This window comes from Schistocerca gregaria, chromosome 2 (genome assembly GCF_023897955.1).
Source record: "Schistocerca gregaria isolate iqSchGreg1 chromosome 2, iqSchGreg1.2, whole genome shotgun sequence".
Lineage (NCBI taxonomy): Eukaryota > Metazoa > Arthropoda > Insecta > Orthoptera > Acrididae > Schistocerca > Schistocerca gregaria.
The window spans coordinates 873,879,837-873,895,226 of NC_064921.1; the positions used below are offsets into that span (position 1 = coordinate 873,879,837).

Genomic DNA, 15,390 nt, shown 5'->3' on the forward strand with positions numbered 1-15,390 from the left:
CCTGTTGATACATACCGGTAAAAATATTGTCAGACTAGACCTTTCTGCGACCGCTCCATCGAACGACGAAGTAAAATTCGGTTTTAAAAATAATTTTATTTGTAACGGAAAACAGACCGATGCTTTTCATTGAAACTGGGCATGGCACGAAAGGCTTTGTGAGCACTGTTTGTTTGGGCCGACTCCAGCTGCACACTGCAATTACAAAATTGCAGATGTCGGCTGAAACACAAGAGAAAAAGCCCCTGACGATCTTAGGAGAGATTCCCTGTATATTCAACGCAAGACAACAGTGGGGCGATGAAGGAATACCTGCCTAGAATCGACATTTGGTCCAGGGACTGGTAGTTTACGGTGAACGTGAATAAATGCATAAACAGGTGTAGAGATCCATTACTATTCGATTTTGTTGTTGGCGATTAACCACTGGAATCAATAGCTGTCGCAAAATACCAAGGAATAAACCGAGCGAGGTGGCGCAGTGGTTACATATTGGACTCGCATTCGGGAGGACGACGGTTCAATCCCGCGTCCGATTTAGGTTTTCCGTGATTTCCCTAAATCGCTGCAGGAAAATGCCGGGATGGTTCCTTTGAAAGGGCACGGCCGCCTTCCTTCCCCGTCCTTCCCTAAAACCGATGAGACCAATGACCTCGCAGTTTGGTCTCTTCCCCCAAAACAACCCAACCCAACCAAGGAATAACCCTCTGAAAATACCGAAAATGCCGTGACTTCAAAAGATTACAGTGACGGAAAATAAAACGCAACGCCAAAAAATAATTAATGTAGAGTAATGAAATTTCTGGAATACATTTATCTAGATAACATAGTTGAGTGATTAACATCCAAGATCACAGGTTAATGCAAGTGCGGGTAAACCATTACAAATGTGAAATGCTGGTGCATTAATTACTGGTGTTACCGCCAGCATGTTGAATGCAAGCATGGAAATGTGCCTGCATTGTGTTGTACAGGTGGTGGATGTCAGTTTGTGGGATGGAGTTCGATGTCTGTTGCACTTGGTCGATTAATACACGGACGGATAATGATGTTTGTGGATGACACTGGAGTTGGCCAATGATGTCCCCTGTGTGCTCCATTGGAGACAGATCTGGTGATCGCGGAGGCCAAGGCTACGTGTGGACACCCTATAGAGCCTGTTGCGTTACAACACCGCTAAGTCGGCGAACGTTATCCTGTTGGAAAACACCACTGGAATGCTGTTCATGAATGGCAGCACAACAGCTAGAATCACCAGAATGGCGTTCAAATTTGCAATTAAGGTTCCTTGGGATAACAATGAGAGTGCTCCTGCTGTCACACAAAATCGCTGATACTACATTCTTTCACATCCTGTTTTGTCAGAAGTTAGCTCTCGCGATGTGTATGCGGAAGCAGACTTTATACTACAGTTATTGGAGCAGGATCTAGCGTAACCTTTCTGTTGAGATTCATTCAGATATACATCCAAACTCTGCAAGCGACCTTATGGTGTGTGCTCAATGGAACTTTTGGCGCCAACATCATTTCCAGCGTTCCCTGTTCTATTCGCGAATGGTACGCGAGAAGAATGATTTGAGTGTGCACAGCAAGAGCTTTAATTTCTCTGATTTTCTCTTTGTCGTCGTCGTCATTTTGCCTCTGTGAATGTCTGTTAATGTGATAAACGCAGAGTTGGACATTGGTTCGGAATCCACCTAAAACTGCGAGTTCACCTATAACTGACTGAATGCCTCACTTCACAGGTCGGAGGAAGAAACACTGTACCACCTCCATCTAATAGGACCTTTCCTTGTAAAACACTGTGGTGTTAAAACCAATCTTCAGGTTCGTGACAGCTTTAATATCATGTGGAATGAAATAATATGTTGCCCACATCCTCCCGGAACGTAATGTCTCGGAATTTCAACAATAAACCTCTCTGTGATGTACGACACCTTTCTTGTAGCGTCTAACAGTGAAGCTTCTTCTCGTTTGATCTTGTCTCATCTATTAATGCAACTTGGTTCAAAAATCAAATGGCTCTGAGCACTATGGGACTTAACATATGAGGCCATCAGTCCCCTAGAACTTAGAACTACTTAAACCTAACTAACATAAGGACATCACACATATCCATGCCCGAGGCAGGATCCGTACCTGCGACCGTAGCGGTCGCACGGTTCCAGACTGAAGCGCTTAGGCCACTCCGGCCGGCAATGCAACTTGAGAACGATCTCAGGCATATGAGGAAAACTCACGAAGCCTTCGAACGAGTCTTTTCTAAGTCACTACTTTCGCGGATGAATTAAGTTTTTAAATCCTTATACAAACCTATCGATATAGTCGCGGCGCACGAGTCATGGGACAGGTTTCAACGCTGTTTCGCAACACTTTTATATTGTTTCGCGACAATTGCATTGCAGATATTGCAAGTCTCAGGTTCCCAATCGAAACGTGCAACATGCCACAATGTCGCACGGCTTACTGTACTCAGGACATTTTCCGAGTCAGTTTCTACTGGCCTGGTGTGAAAGTAACTGAAGATTTTCAGGCCCTCCCATGTCGTTGCAAAAATGGGAGCAAAAGGAGGAATACTGTGCACTACTTGCTCAAAAAATACATGTCACAAGAGGTGGAAAAATACACAATTTAAAATCAGTGTTCAGGAAACAATGCAAGAAGCTGTGCGAGTCAGAAAAGTGGTTGTTCTCCGAAAAAGTCAAATTGTTTTTGCTAGCACCCATTACAATTTTTATTAGAAGGCATGAAATCCAGGGGAAGTCGGCATTCAAACTGCGATGAAGGTAGACAACTCTCAATTAAGTAAATACGATTTATTTTATTTCATTATTTGTGCAGTACGATACACTGACCTTTACCTGTACTATAGTGAAACATATTTCTTAGATATGTGTAGGTATGTTTCATTTTTAAATTCTGGCTAAAAATTATGTTATATATATTCAGTAAATGAATACCACATGTTATAATAGATAATTTTCTAACGCCATTGTTGTTGTTTATCTGATCTTTGCACCTTGATCCCAGTTTTAACCTTTTTCTTTAACATTTGGCGATATCTGCATTGCAACTCGCTCCGAAAGTATGGATGCGCCACATTTAATAGAGACTGCCGCGATACAACGTATCGAGACTGTTAGTATACGCGGTTTGTTCGAGGCTTCAGATTCATCCAATGAATCTCAGCCTGAAATCCGGTTTTACTGCTACTAGACTGACGGAAAAAAACTCGACACCAAGAAGGAAATGTGCACCATAAACGAAAGTTGCTTGGGGTGTTTCTTTTGTGTTCTGCCCACTCGTCTAATAGAGGGTGCCTATGAAGCCGTTTCCTCGGATCGCTAGATGGCAGTTCAAGCAAGTCGAATTAATGGACTTTATTACATGAAGTTAAGTTGACAATACTTAACTTTGCGTATTCACAAAGATGCGTCGCAATCAAATGGTGACATGCAGATAATCAGTGCCCTTCGGTATATGCAATTTAAATGCAAGAAAAACAGTGCAGTTCGTAAGTCGCTGCTGCAGCATTTGTATGATGGCTCGTCTTCCTCTCCGCTCGCAGGTAGCCGTGTAAAGTCCGCTCTTTGTCTTGGTGTCGTCCTACAGAGGGGTTCGTCAGCATACTATTGGCTGACGTCGTCTCGCAGCACTCTCTGCTCTTCCGCTAGTTACGTTTGAGGTTGAACATGGTGAGTTGATAAAAATGCCCTTTAAGGCGACAAAGATGCCATTCTCAGTACCTCACTGAGTTTGAACGAGGTCGTGTAATAGGGCTTCGAGAGGCTGGATGTTCTTTCTGCGATATTACAGAAAGACTTGGCAGGAATGTAGCCACTGCACAGGATTGCTGGCAGCGACAAGAATGTACGGTCGCAAGAAGACAGGGCTCCGGAAGGTCATGTTGCACTACCGAGAGAAAAGAAAATCGTTTTCGGCATATGGCGTTGGCGACTCGTATTGCATCTGCAGCAGCCATTTGAGCAGCAGTTGGCACTATAGTGACACAACGAGCTGTCAGAAATCGGTTACTTTAAGGACGGCTCCGATCCAGATGCTCTGCAGCGAGCATCCACTGACCCCAAACCACTGCCATTTGCGACATCAGTTGTGTCATGGGAGAGGTCATTGGAGAGCAGGATGGAGGTCTGTTGTGTTTTCTTATATTACCTTGTGCCTCGTTGACATTGATGAGCATGTGTTAGTTAGGAGGCCAGTGGCCTGCAGTGGACCTACACGTGGAGTTATGTGTGAAATCTGTTGGATATTTTTCGAAATTCTGAACGTATCTTGGATAAAATAAGGAGCGAAAGGTTATACAGAAACCGGAAGGCAGCTACTCGAGTCACAGGACGTGATTGTCAGAGATGGCAAAGAAACTGAAAAATAAGTTGAACGGAATGGACAGTGTCGTGAAAAGAGATTGTCAGAGTAACATTAACTAAAGACAGGCGATGCTCAGGGAATTAGATTTGGAAGTGAGACATGACAAATAGTAGGTCAGTTTTGCTATTTCTGCTGCAAAATAACTGACAGTTGCTGAAGCAGGGAGGATATAAAATGCAATCTGCCAGAAGCGAAAATGGTTCAAATGGCTCTGAGCACTATGGGACTTAACTGCTAAGGTCAGCAACCCCCTAGAACTTAGAACTACATGCCGGAGGCAGGATTCGAACCTGCGACCGTAGCGGTCGCTCGGTTCCAGACTGTAGCGCCTATAACCGGTCGGCCACCCCGGATGGCCCAGAAGCGAGAAAAGCTTGTTTTGGAAAAGAGAAATTTGTTAACTTCGAAGATAAATGTAAGTGTTAGGAAGTCTTTTCTGAAGGTAATTGCGTGGAGTGTATGTAGCCTTATAAGGTAGGGAAATAGGGCCATAAACCGTTCAGGCAAGAAGAGAATGGCATCTAAAGAAGGGTGTTGATGATTGGATTATTAAATCGAATAACCAATGAGAAGCTACTGCATGTAATTGTGGAGAAAATAAATTTTTGACCCATAACGAAAAGAAGGGATCTGTTGACAGAGCACATCCTTATGTATTAAGAAATCGTCAATTTGGTAACGGAAGTAAGTGCGAAGGGTAAAAATTTTACAGGATGACCAATGCTTGACTATTGTAAGTTTGTTCAAGTGGATGTGGGGCGCAGTAGTTACGCAGGCAGCTAAGAGAGCTATCAAACCAGACTTCGGACTAAAGATCACAACAGCAACAAGTTGGGACTCGTTTATTCAGAGCACCAATATAATGGCAAGAACAAGAGTAGGGCTCCCGTGGAAGGGAGGCAAGTCCCAAGATACAAGATGCGAGGCTGCCCGGCTGCCCCCTTTGTGGCGGCAAGTCCGTTGCAGGATAGAAGCGGTAAATCACGTCCGTAACGGCTAGGAAAGGCCCTGGGACAAAGGCTGCGCTTCTTCGTAAATTATAACCGCCTGTTGCAGGTCTGATTATGACCAGTTTGAACAACGCATCGTAACAAACAACAGTTCTGCAGGCCTGCCCACCCGTCGCGCTGGGAAATATTTCAAATAATATCTGTCGAAAAACTGAAGGCACGTATACATGATGTACATATTTAAGGAAAGAAAGTAAAGGACTTTTGAGAGAAGTAGGTTTCCCGGCGCAACTATCATGCTGCACACATTCTTGCGAATCTTAGCACTCATCGTAAGCACTTCGTTGGGTTAGGAGCGTTCCCTGGAACTGTATTTCTCTATGTACAGCACGGAATGTTACCCAGTCTACTACTCAGATTAGACAAGACACCGATTGCTGACGCATGTGCTTGGAACGCCTTATCCTCTATTAGCGGCGTCACCCACACATTCGACAGGTGCTGCTGAAGGAATCACGTGACCAACGGTGGCTTTATCTCATCCATCTTCCTCGTTATCACCCAGCGGGCAGTCGTAATCTACACTTTCTGAAAGTCAGATTAATTAACAGCTTATCGCCCTCTGTGCACACGGCGTCAATATGGTCGCCCAGAGTAAATTCGATCCTGGGTTCTCTCTCGTGTCTGTCTATAGCCTGTCTGTGGTGTGTAAGGAACTGTTTCATACTTTAGACGAAAGTGACTAGAGCTGAGTGTCTATGAATTGCTTATTCGATTTTGTGCACTTATCATCATTTCTTGGACATGTACCCCGTATGTTTTTTCATGCGGGCAGAGACTGTAGGGTCGACAGTATTCAGAAAACTTACTGTGAACTGGTGGCTGGAAATCAAACGAAAGTTGACTTGATGTTAACTGTTGTACCCGGAACTAAATAGGCCTAGTTTTATTGTGAAAGCTTCGTCATTGGCAATTTTGTTGTTGTTTCGAGAATGTATAAGCTATGGTGTGATAATATCACCTATGGTGTGGCGGACTGGAACCAGTTCAGAATATAAAAAAAAACTCCAAGTATCTATCCGTTTAAACAAGAGTAGCACTTCTAGCCATTAACTATGATTTCATAAGAAAACCGCTAAACTACAAGCGTATTTATTCACTGCACTTAAATTCCTTGTTCTGATTCGTTTTCTCCACTTCCGCTGTAAGACAGCTTGTTGCATGTTGCGGTCCTGCCATTTCCTTTGTTTGACATATCCCTTTTCCCGCTCGGATTAAAATTTTTTAATGTCATTAGGTGCCTTTTCGGTTGCTGGTTGCATATATTTTTTTCTAATCTAGCATTTATGTACATTAATATCATGCCTGTTAAATAAGAAACACGGTGTATATATTCAAAGTGAGGTTATTAAATACTGAATAACTAAAAAATTCATATTATTAATTAAGAAGTAATTGTCTTTATTTGATGGCTGCGGATAGCATGAACTTTCAGGAGAACAATCGTAATAAGTAATAGTGAAGAGATGATGCATGCAAGGCAGTTTTTCCGGCCAGCTGTGGAGTAGGTGGACATGGGAAGCTCACTTTTGTAGCTGACGCTTTCTGCTCTATCAACGTTATCTGAGTGAACTTTATCAGAAGACAGGCTCCGTCACGTTGAACATGTTTGGACAAGGTTTTCACGAGGAAGAGCAAATGTTTGATAAGTGGCAAAAGTTCCTGTTAGTTTTGGTTTAATCCATTCCATACACGAAACTGATGTAATGGACGGTGATCACATTTGACGTGTTGTTCGGCAAGTGATTGTGACATATTACTCGCGCAAACAAAGTTGACACTCGGCGCGCTGGCTGATGGGAGCAACTGAGAGTGGGAATGTCTTTACAGTCTCTCCCATCAGCCACCGAGCCGAGTGTCAACTCTGTTTGCGCGTATAATACTTACTAGCCCACGTCATGGCTATGACGTATTGAAGATTCGTAGCAAATAAAGAAGATTCTTGTTATGCACATGAAGCTCTTTAGCGCCGTTACCGAATAAGCTGAGCTACTTCACATTACACAACTATTTGGCGACTCACGGTACAACACGTGCACTGTTATTTTAATATGGGCTTGAATCATAAAACGTGTGAAATAATTACCGCCATGCAGAGCGGACGTAGATTTATATTCAGTGATTGCACATCAAGAACACTCCAGACCTCGTCGTTATGGTGCAGAGAATTTGCTTATGTAAATTACTGCATATGTTACGCCTCAATTTCGTGCAGAGGAAAGATTTACTTTGTGAAACAATTGAATTGCTCACTACTCTGTACTGTCATACAAAAGGAAACATCGCGTTGAAATAACTTGACATGGGAACACTGTTCATGTGATCGAGAAACAGTTCGCAGCTAATATAACTACACTATGTTTGAATATGTAAAATATTGGGTGGCTTGGCGTTGTAGAAAGTGGAACAATTGTAAAAGTGAAGCAACTGAACGTACAAAGAATATATTTAAGGAGTACACCGCAAAAACGTTAATAAGACTAAGTAGCGCATCACTGCAGGCCTAAGAACAAATACATCAGGGATAAGTCCGAAAGGCCGAGCGGTTCTAGGCGCTTCAGTCTGGAACCATGCGGCTGCTACGGTCGCAGGTTCGAATGCTGTCTCGGGCATGGATGTGTATGATGTCCTTAGGTTAGTTAGGTTTAATTCGTTCTAAGTCTAGGGAACTGATGACCTCAGATGCAAAGTCCCATTGTGCTTAGAGCCATTTGAACCATAAGTCCGAAAGAGCAGACACGATGCGCAATCCGTAGTTGTGATACAAGTATCGCATTTATATACCTGATTCGCGAAGGCGGACAGTGCGGATGCACAAGTACGTCCGACTTCTTGCGGGAATCTGAGAGTAGCGAGCATGGCCGAAATGGACGGGGATTGCGGACAGGTGCCGGTCGGCCGTGAGGCGTGACGAGGTAGTCCGCGCAGTTGCGATGAAAACTATCCCGGATGGCGTAGTGGGTAACGCACCGGCCTGATAGGTATAGCCGGCACGGTAGCTCATCGTGTTCGGTCATGGGGTTAGCTGCCCTGTGTAATAAAAAAAGGTAAGCAGGAGATCCCAGGAGCGAATCCCGGTCCGGTACACATTTTCGCTCGTCGCCGCTGATTCCATGTAATGTCCCCATGCAGCTGTCACCAGTAATCCCTTTCCTTCCCTTTCTCCTCCCCTCCACCTTCAATTTTCATATAATGATAGGGTTAATATGTGAGTAATTCAACTGACTGTTCTTGTATAAAATTCTTTCATGATCTCAACATGCACCAACATTTTTATGTTACTGTAGGCTTCTCGAACATTATTGTATTTATCGCTGATACTTGCCTCTCTGCATCTTACATTTTATATTATTTATGTGAAAAAAAACGCTGCAGCTTCCATTTTCGCTACACAGCCAGGTTCCACGAAGTCCTTCATGCCTACGTCGAAAGACTTTCGTATGTGAATGCTTGGCAGCTTCCTCCAGTGCCGACCGCCCCGCTGTAATCCATATGGTACAAATTTTGTAATCCTAGGCCACATGCTGACTGCGCTGCCCAACTTGGTGCCATCCAGATCTTCTGCGTCTACTCAGCAGCGACCATACTCAAGGTCCCTCTCTGAGCGGCTCCGAGAATCTGCTGAGCGCTGCAGCTTGTCCCAGCAATGCCCCTGGCTCGACTTAGGTAATACATTTTGTTTACCATGATATCTACTCAAAACGATTCCTGTATAATATTCGCTAATTTCAGCGCATAAATCACCTATATATTTTCTTTTAAAAAAAGCAGGTCCCCTCTACGGTTGTGTGAACCGTTGGTATTCACATTACAGCTCCTTTCAAACACATCGACTGAGGGAGGCTGTCCCCCTTCTCCGTCTTTTTTTATGTTTAAAGTGAACTTGTATTTCATGTACAATCACACTTACCTCGGTGGCTCATTTATATCTGACTTTTTACCACCTTTCCAATAAAGGAGGTTACTCCGTATGGAGAGTACATACTCACTGGGGTTCAGTAAGGTATAATTAACACGCAGCAACATTTTTTAGGTGTCTCTCATGTTCTTTAGCTTTATCGTCCCAGCAAATTCCTACTTATTTTCTTAGTTCGTTGGACGTTGAAACATCACTTTTTTTAAAAAATCTTTAACGATCTTCATACCTTAATTAAAGCTATCCTGTCTCCCCTGTTCAGTTCGTCCACGCGATCGCCTGTATGCAGTTTTGGAAACAGTAAAATGTGTTGCTCTTGTAACGTGTCCTTACCAGCTACAGAACGAGGCGTTGAATATAGTCAATGTACCGCTGGGCTGTAAGGGTGCCGCGTATAACGACCAAATGGGTGCTGCAATTAGATTAGATTAGATTAGATTAGTACTTGTTCCATAGATCATGAATACAACACTTCGTAATGATGTGGGACGTGCCAGGTTAATAAAAGGTGTCCGTACAAGATATTACATTACACGGAATATTACATGACACTTAATCTTTTTAATTTTTTTGTAAGGATTAGGAAAATTACCCACTTACTATATCCAAAAATTCATCTAATGAGTAGAAGGAGTTGCCACTAAGAAATTCTTTTAATTTCCTTTTAAATGCTGTATGGCTATGTGTCAGACTTTTGATGCTATTAGGTAAGTGACCAAAGATTTTTGTCGCAGCATAATTTACCCCCTTCTGTGCCAAAGTTAGATTTAAACTTGAGTAGTGAAGATCATCCTTTCTCCTAGTGTTGTAGCCATGTTCACTGCTATTACTTCTGAATTCGTTCGGAGTGTTAATAACAAATTTCATAAGTGAATATATATATTGTGAGGCTACAGTGAAGATCTCTAGCTCCTTAAATAAGTGTCTACAGGACGATCTTGGATGAGCTCCAGAAATTATTCTGATTAAACGCTTTTGTGCAATGAACACTCTTTTACTCAACGGTGACTTACCCCAGAATATGATGCCATACGAAAGCAGAGAATGAAAATAGGCTTGGTAAGCTAATTTACTGAGATGTATATCGCCAAAATTGGCAGTGACCCTAATCTACATCTACATCTACATCCATACTCCGCAAGCCACCTGACGGTGTGTGGCGGAGGGTACCCTGAGTACCTCTATCGGTTCTCCCTTCTATTCCAGCATAATAGCATAAGTAGCTGAACTCAAACGTTTCAGTAGATCTTCAGTGTGTTTTTTCCAGTTCAACCCCTCATCAATGCATACACCTAGAAATTTTGAATATTCTACCTTAGCTACCGATTTCTGATCGAAGTCTATATTTATTAATGGGGTCATTCCATTTACTGTATGGAACTGATGTATTGTGATTTGTCAAAGTTTAATGAGAGCCCATTTGCAGAGAGCACTTAATGATTTTCTGAAAAACATCGTTTACAATTTCACCAGTTAATTCTTGTCTGGTGGGTGTCAGACTTGTATCATCGGCAAAAAGTACCAGCTTTGCATCTTCGTGAATATAGAATGGTAACTCATTAATATATATTAAGAACAGCAGAGAACCCAAGATCGAACCTTTCGGCACCCCATTCTTGAATGTTCCGCAGTTTGAGAAATCACCAGTTTTTTGCGTATTATGTTAACTGCTTATTTCAACTTTCTGTACTCTTCCAGTTAGGTATGATTTAAACCATTTGAGCGCTGTCCCATTCATACCACAGTACTTGAGTTTATCTAGTAGTATTCCATGATTTACACAATTAAAAGCCTTTGAGAGATCAGAAAAAATCCCAACGGGTGACTTCCGGTTACTCAGAGCATTTAATAATTCATTAGTGAAAGTATATATAGCATTTTCCGTTGAGAAACCTTTCTGGAAACCAAACTAACATTCTGTTAAAACTTTATTTTTACAAAAGGTGTGAAGCTACTATGCAATACATTACTTATTCAAGAATTTTGGATAAAGCAGTCAGAAGAGAGATTGGGCGGTAGCTGTTGACATCAGACGTATCTCCTTTTTTATGCAATGGTTTAACAATGGCCTTCTTCAGCCTATCTGGGAAAACACCCTGCTTCAGAGAGCTATTACATATGTGGCTAAGAATCCCACTTATCTCTTGGGAACTAGCTTTTATTATCCTGCTGGAAATGCCATTAATTGCATGTGAGCTTTTATTCTTGAGAGAGTTTATCATCTTCCTAATTTCAGAAGGCAGGCGGGTGGAATTTCAATTGTATCAAAAGTGTGGGTAAGGCCTCTTCCATTAACTGCCTTGCCTCTTCTAAAGAACATTTAGATCCTATTTTCTCTACAACATTTAAAAAATGAAAATGGCGCTCCAGACCATCATCCCTGTTTGTCGGGCCGTATGTTGGACGACACTGAGGCTGGTATCCCATCACGCTCTGGGGCGTCTTCATTCACGTCTTCGACATGACATGGAATTCCATTGATTTGAGTAGAATTGCCTTCACTGATGAGTCGCGCTTCGAATTGAGCCCTGGTGACCAGCGAAGCGGACGGCGGTGTGATACCAACCTGACTGTTGCTCGCTATTCGACCCCGACAACCAGAAGTGGTGGCCTGTGGTATCGTTTTCATTTCATAGCAGGACCCCTTTGGTTGTTATCCGCTAAAGCCTTAGAGCACAGCGCTACATCGACGATATTTTACGCCTCGTTTTGTTGCCCTTCAAGGCAAGCCATCCTGGGCTTACCTTCCAGCAAGATAATTACCGCCCGTACACGACGCGAGTTTGTACTGCTTGTCTTCGTGCTTACCAAGCCCTACCTGGGTCAACGAGGTCATTGGATCACTCCCCAGTCGAGAACGTTTCGAGCGTTATGGGCAGTTCTTCCAACCAGCTCGGGATTTTGACGCCAGTAGGACAGAATTTGGCACGACGTCCCTCAGGAGGACATCCAACAACTCTTTATCAATCAATGGAAACTGTTTTCATAAGGACCAAAGGTGGACCAATACGTTACTGACTTGACCAGTTTGTGAAGCTCTTTCTCTTGAACCGCACTTTGTAGCGGGCGAGTTGCCACGGACGCGTGGCTCCCCCGTCGGAGGTTGGAGTCCTCCCTCGAGCATGGGTGTGTGCGTTGTCCTGAGCGTAAGTTAGTTTAAGTTAAATTAAGTCGCATGTAAACCTAGGGACAGATGACCTCAGCAGTTTGGTCCCATAGGAACTTACCACAAATTTCCAAAATTTTATTTCTCTTGACTAAGTCTTCCCAGATTTCTGAAATTGTAATCGTTTGTTTGTCTGTACTTGTACTTAACTTTTGCCGTTTTCCCTTCGCATTTGGATAATTATTTCTTGGTACGTCGTTTTTGTCGTCGTAGTGTATTCTGACCTCGTCAACGCAATGTTCAGCCACATTGTGCTCACGGAAAGCAGTAAGCGACCATATGACTTCTGTCGATTGTTTTCAATGTGTTGACGGGCGGCCATCATTTCTTTCACATGCTGGAACTGATGTTTCGAATATGTCTCAGCTTTTGTCGACGGGTCTAGTTGAGCTAATTAACGTCTTGTGACTACATCAGTTAGACGCTGTGAAAATAACTGGCAATCTAAACTACAATAGCCGTCGGACTCAAAATGGAAAATAACGAATAATCCAGCAATTTAATAAAAGCCATTATTAACTTATTGAGTTATTAGAGAAATGTTATAAGTGCAGGTTAAATCGGATGATTTTTTCAAGAGAAAGAGCTTCACAAATTTTTACGACTAAATTTTAATTAACATAGAAGCACGGCACGGGTTTTCCAATATCGCCTATCCTTTCTGATACCTTGTTTACTGGTAGTATACAGTGTGGGCAAAATGAAATTGATCCGGAAATATTTGTAAGGTTCCCGCGAAAATGAGCCTCGTAGACGAACAGGTAAATTGACGATCCACAGAAAATGTTCGAAACTGTGATTTCGTTGTATCAGTCGGTTGCTGGCATGTGCCTGCTCATGCGAATTTACCACACGCTCTGTTCCTAATACTTCGCTGTGTCATTACGTTTGAGTGAGTGAGAGGCGAAGACGTCCTTAGTGACCAGTTGAATGCGACATAAAATGGTACTCACGATAAAACAGCGCCTGTACATTGTCGACTGTTACGCGAAACGCAATTCGTTGGAAACATGTGCGGAATTGTTTGCGCAAGAGCTGAAGACTGGAAGTGTTTTGTCAAAAGCTTCAGCAAAGTCTTCGGTGCTAAAATTAGTGGGAAAATGACGCGAAATAGGCTCTGTAGCAAGTTCGAACTCCAGAAAACATTATTCGAGTCTTATTGTAAATATTTTGTGGGCCAGTTTTATTTCGCCCACTTTGTACAAATCTGATAACAGATACATCAAAAAATAGCGTATTAGATATTTTCTTTATGCAAAAGCTGCATTAATACTGTAAGAAAAATGTGGCGTATAAGGATCACTTCTCCATTTGTATCGTCTGTGTAAACGAGATAAATCTGAAACATCTAAAATTAAGACTAAAATTATGGCTATTTGGGACAGAGCTACTCTCCAAGCGAAAGTCACTATGCTCGACATGACTTCGTGACAAGCAAATTCTTTTCGCTGTTTGGGCTATCAAACTGGTGTGTTTGGTAATAAATATCTGATTGTAAAACTGCCCGAGTTTTGGAAATGTATGTGGCATAGTCCGTAACATATTAGAAATACGACCAGACAGGCAACTATTGTAAAACTGTATAAAACAATAACTCTTCGGCACTTCTTCAACGGAGTGAGTACTTTGCAGCTAAGTAAGTACTTTAGAGGAAGTATGTAGCGTAGAAATGAAATTTCTGAGAAAAATAAGAGATTGTTTAGGACACATCACATAAGAAACAAAACGGCGCGACAAGAGAAAGAAGTATGACTAATGGAATGTGGTACAATTCTATAAGCAACGGCTGACAGGAATATACACAGAGCAAGGACTGCACACGACTGCCCAGATTAGTAGAGATTTTCTATTCTACCATGAGTGATAGACAATTCATACAGGAGACAGTTGTTGAAATACAGGTGTTAAAATTATTAAATATAAAACTGAATGAAGAGTCCAACAGTTCTCTGTCGCTGTATTTATTCAAGTCGATTACAGACCCGCGCAACTTGTTTCGCAACTTTTATGTTGCATCTTCTGGTGAACATAAATGCTATGTCACATGGTGTGGGGAGTGTTTACTGAATCCCACAGAGTAGCATTGGCGTAGCCAGGCGAAGTTCTCAGCCCTCCTCAATTGATAAACCATCATCAATCGATAAAAACCATCAAAAGTGATGAATCATGCCAAAAGCCGATACGCTCGTGTGTGTGTGTGTGTGTGTGTTGTGTGTGTGTGTGTGTGTGTGTGTGTGTGTGTGTGTGTGTGGGTGGGTGGATGGGTGGGTGTGTCACCAACATAGTAGCTGAGAACATAAACTACGAGCGTACCGTTATGTTGTCGAAGCGTGTGCTGCGGCCATCGTACGGGTACTGAGACCGTGATGGAAACTGAATGTATTCTATCACCGTTGGGGGAAGTATCAAGGAAATATTTCTGCGTGGACGACAGATCCCAGTGAGGTTCATCGCGTGTGCTGCAACCATTATTGACTGCTCAGTTTATTTCCTAGTGCTCAAGAGGTAGAAAAGAAATGGTAGCGGGATAAATTTGGTTTCATCAGACGGACTTGGTACTGGCAAATGTGTAATAGTAATGCTGACGCATGTTTGGAAATTTTTATGTTGCAGCACAGGTGCTAAAACAATGAATCAACAAAAGACGAAAATATTTGTGTTGAACAGTGATGAAGAGTTTTTGTTTTTTCCAAAGCAACACTTAAAACAAATGAAAACTGAACACTGTAGTATTTTAAAAAGTGCGAATTCTTCACTTCCGTCAGAAGCCTATTCTAATTGTCAAACTGGTTTTCATGAATTTGATTAAATTTGTTAATAAGAAGTAGAACGAAATGTTTCTGCCTCACATTGCAGACGACAGGGAACAGTTTTATTAAGAATGTAAGGAGCTTCAGAGTGAGGACTGA

General features: G+C 42.4%; 1 protein-coding gene across 8 annotated transcripts in view; it reads left to right on the forward strand.

The window, feature by feature from the left end:
- Positions 1 to 15,390, forward strand: part of LOC126335273 (TGF-beta-activated kinase 1 and MAP3K7-binding protein 3-like) — a 430,472-nt gene that overhangs the window by 260,274 nt on the left and 154,808 nt on the right. For 7 of the 8 annotated variants that reach the window (XR_007564842.1, XR_007564841.1, XM_049998334.1 and 4 more), the window contains one exon: positions 8,916 to 9,065. The exons of the other annotated variant lie outside the window; for it this stretch is intronic. Coding sequence is in view for 5 of the 7 variants with exons in the window: in XM_049998334.1 (XP_049854291.1) it covers positions 8,916 to 9,065 (150 nt within the window). In the remaining 2 variants the exon portion in view is untranslated. The remainder of the gene's footprint in view (positions 1 to 8,915; positions 9,066 to 15,390) is intronic. 8 annotated transcript variants of the gene reach the window in all.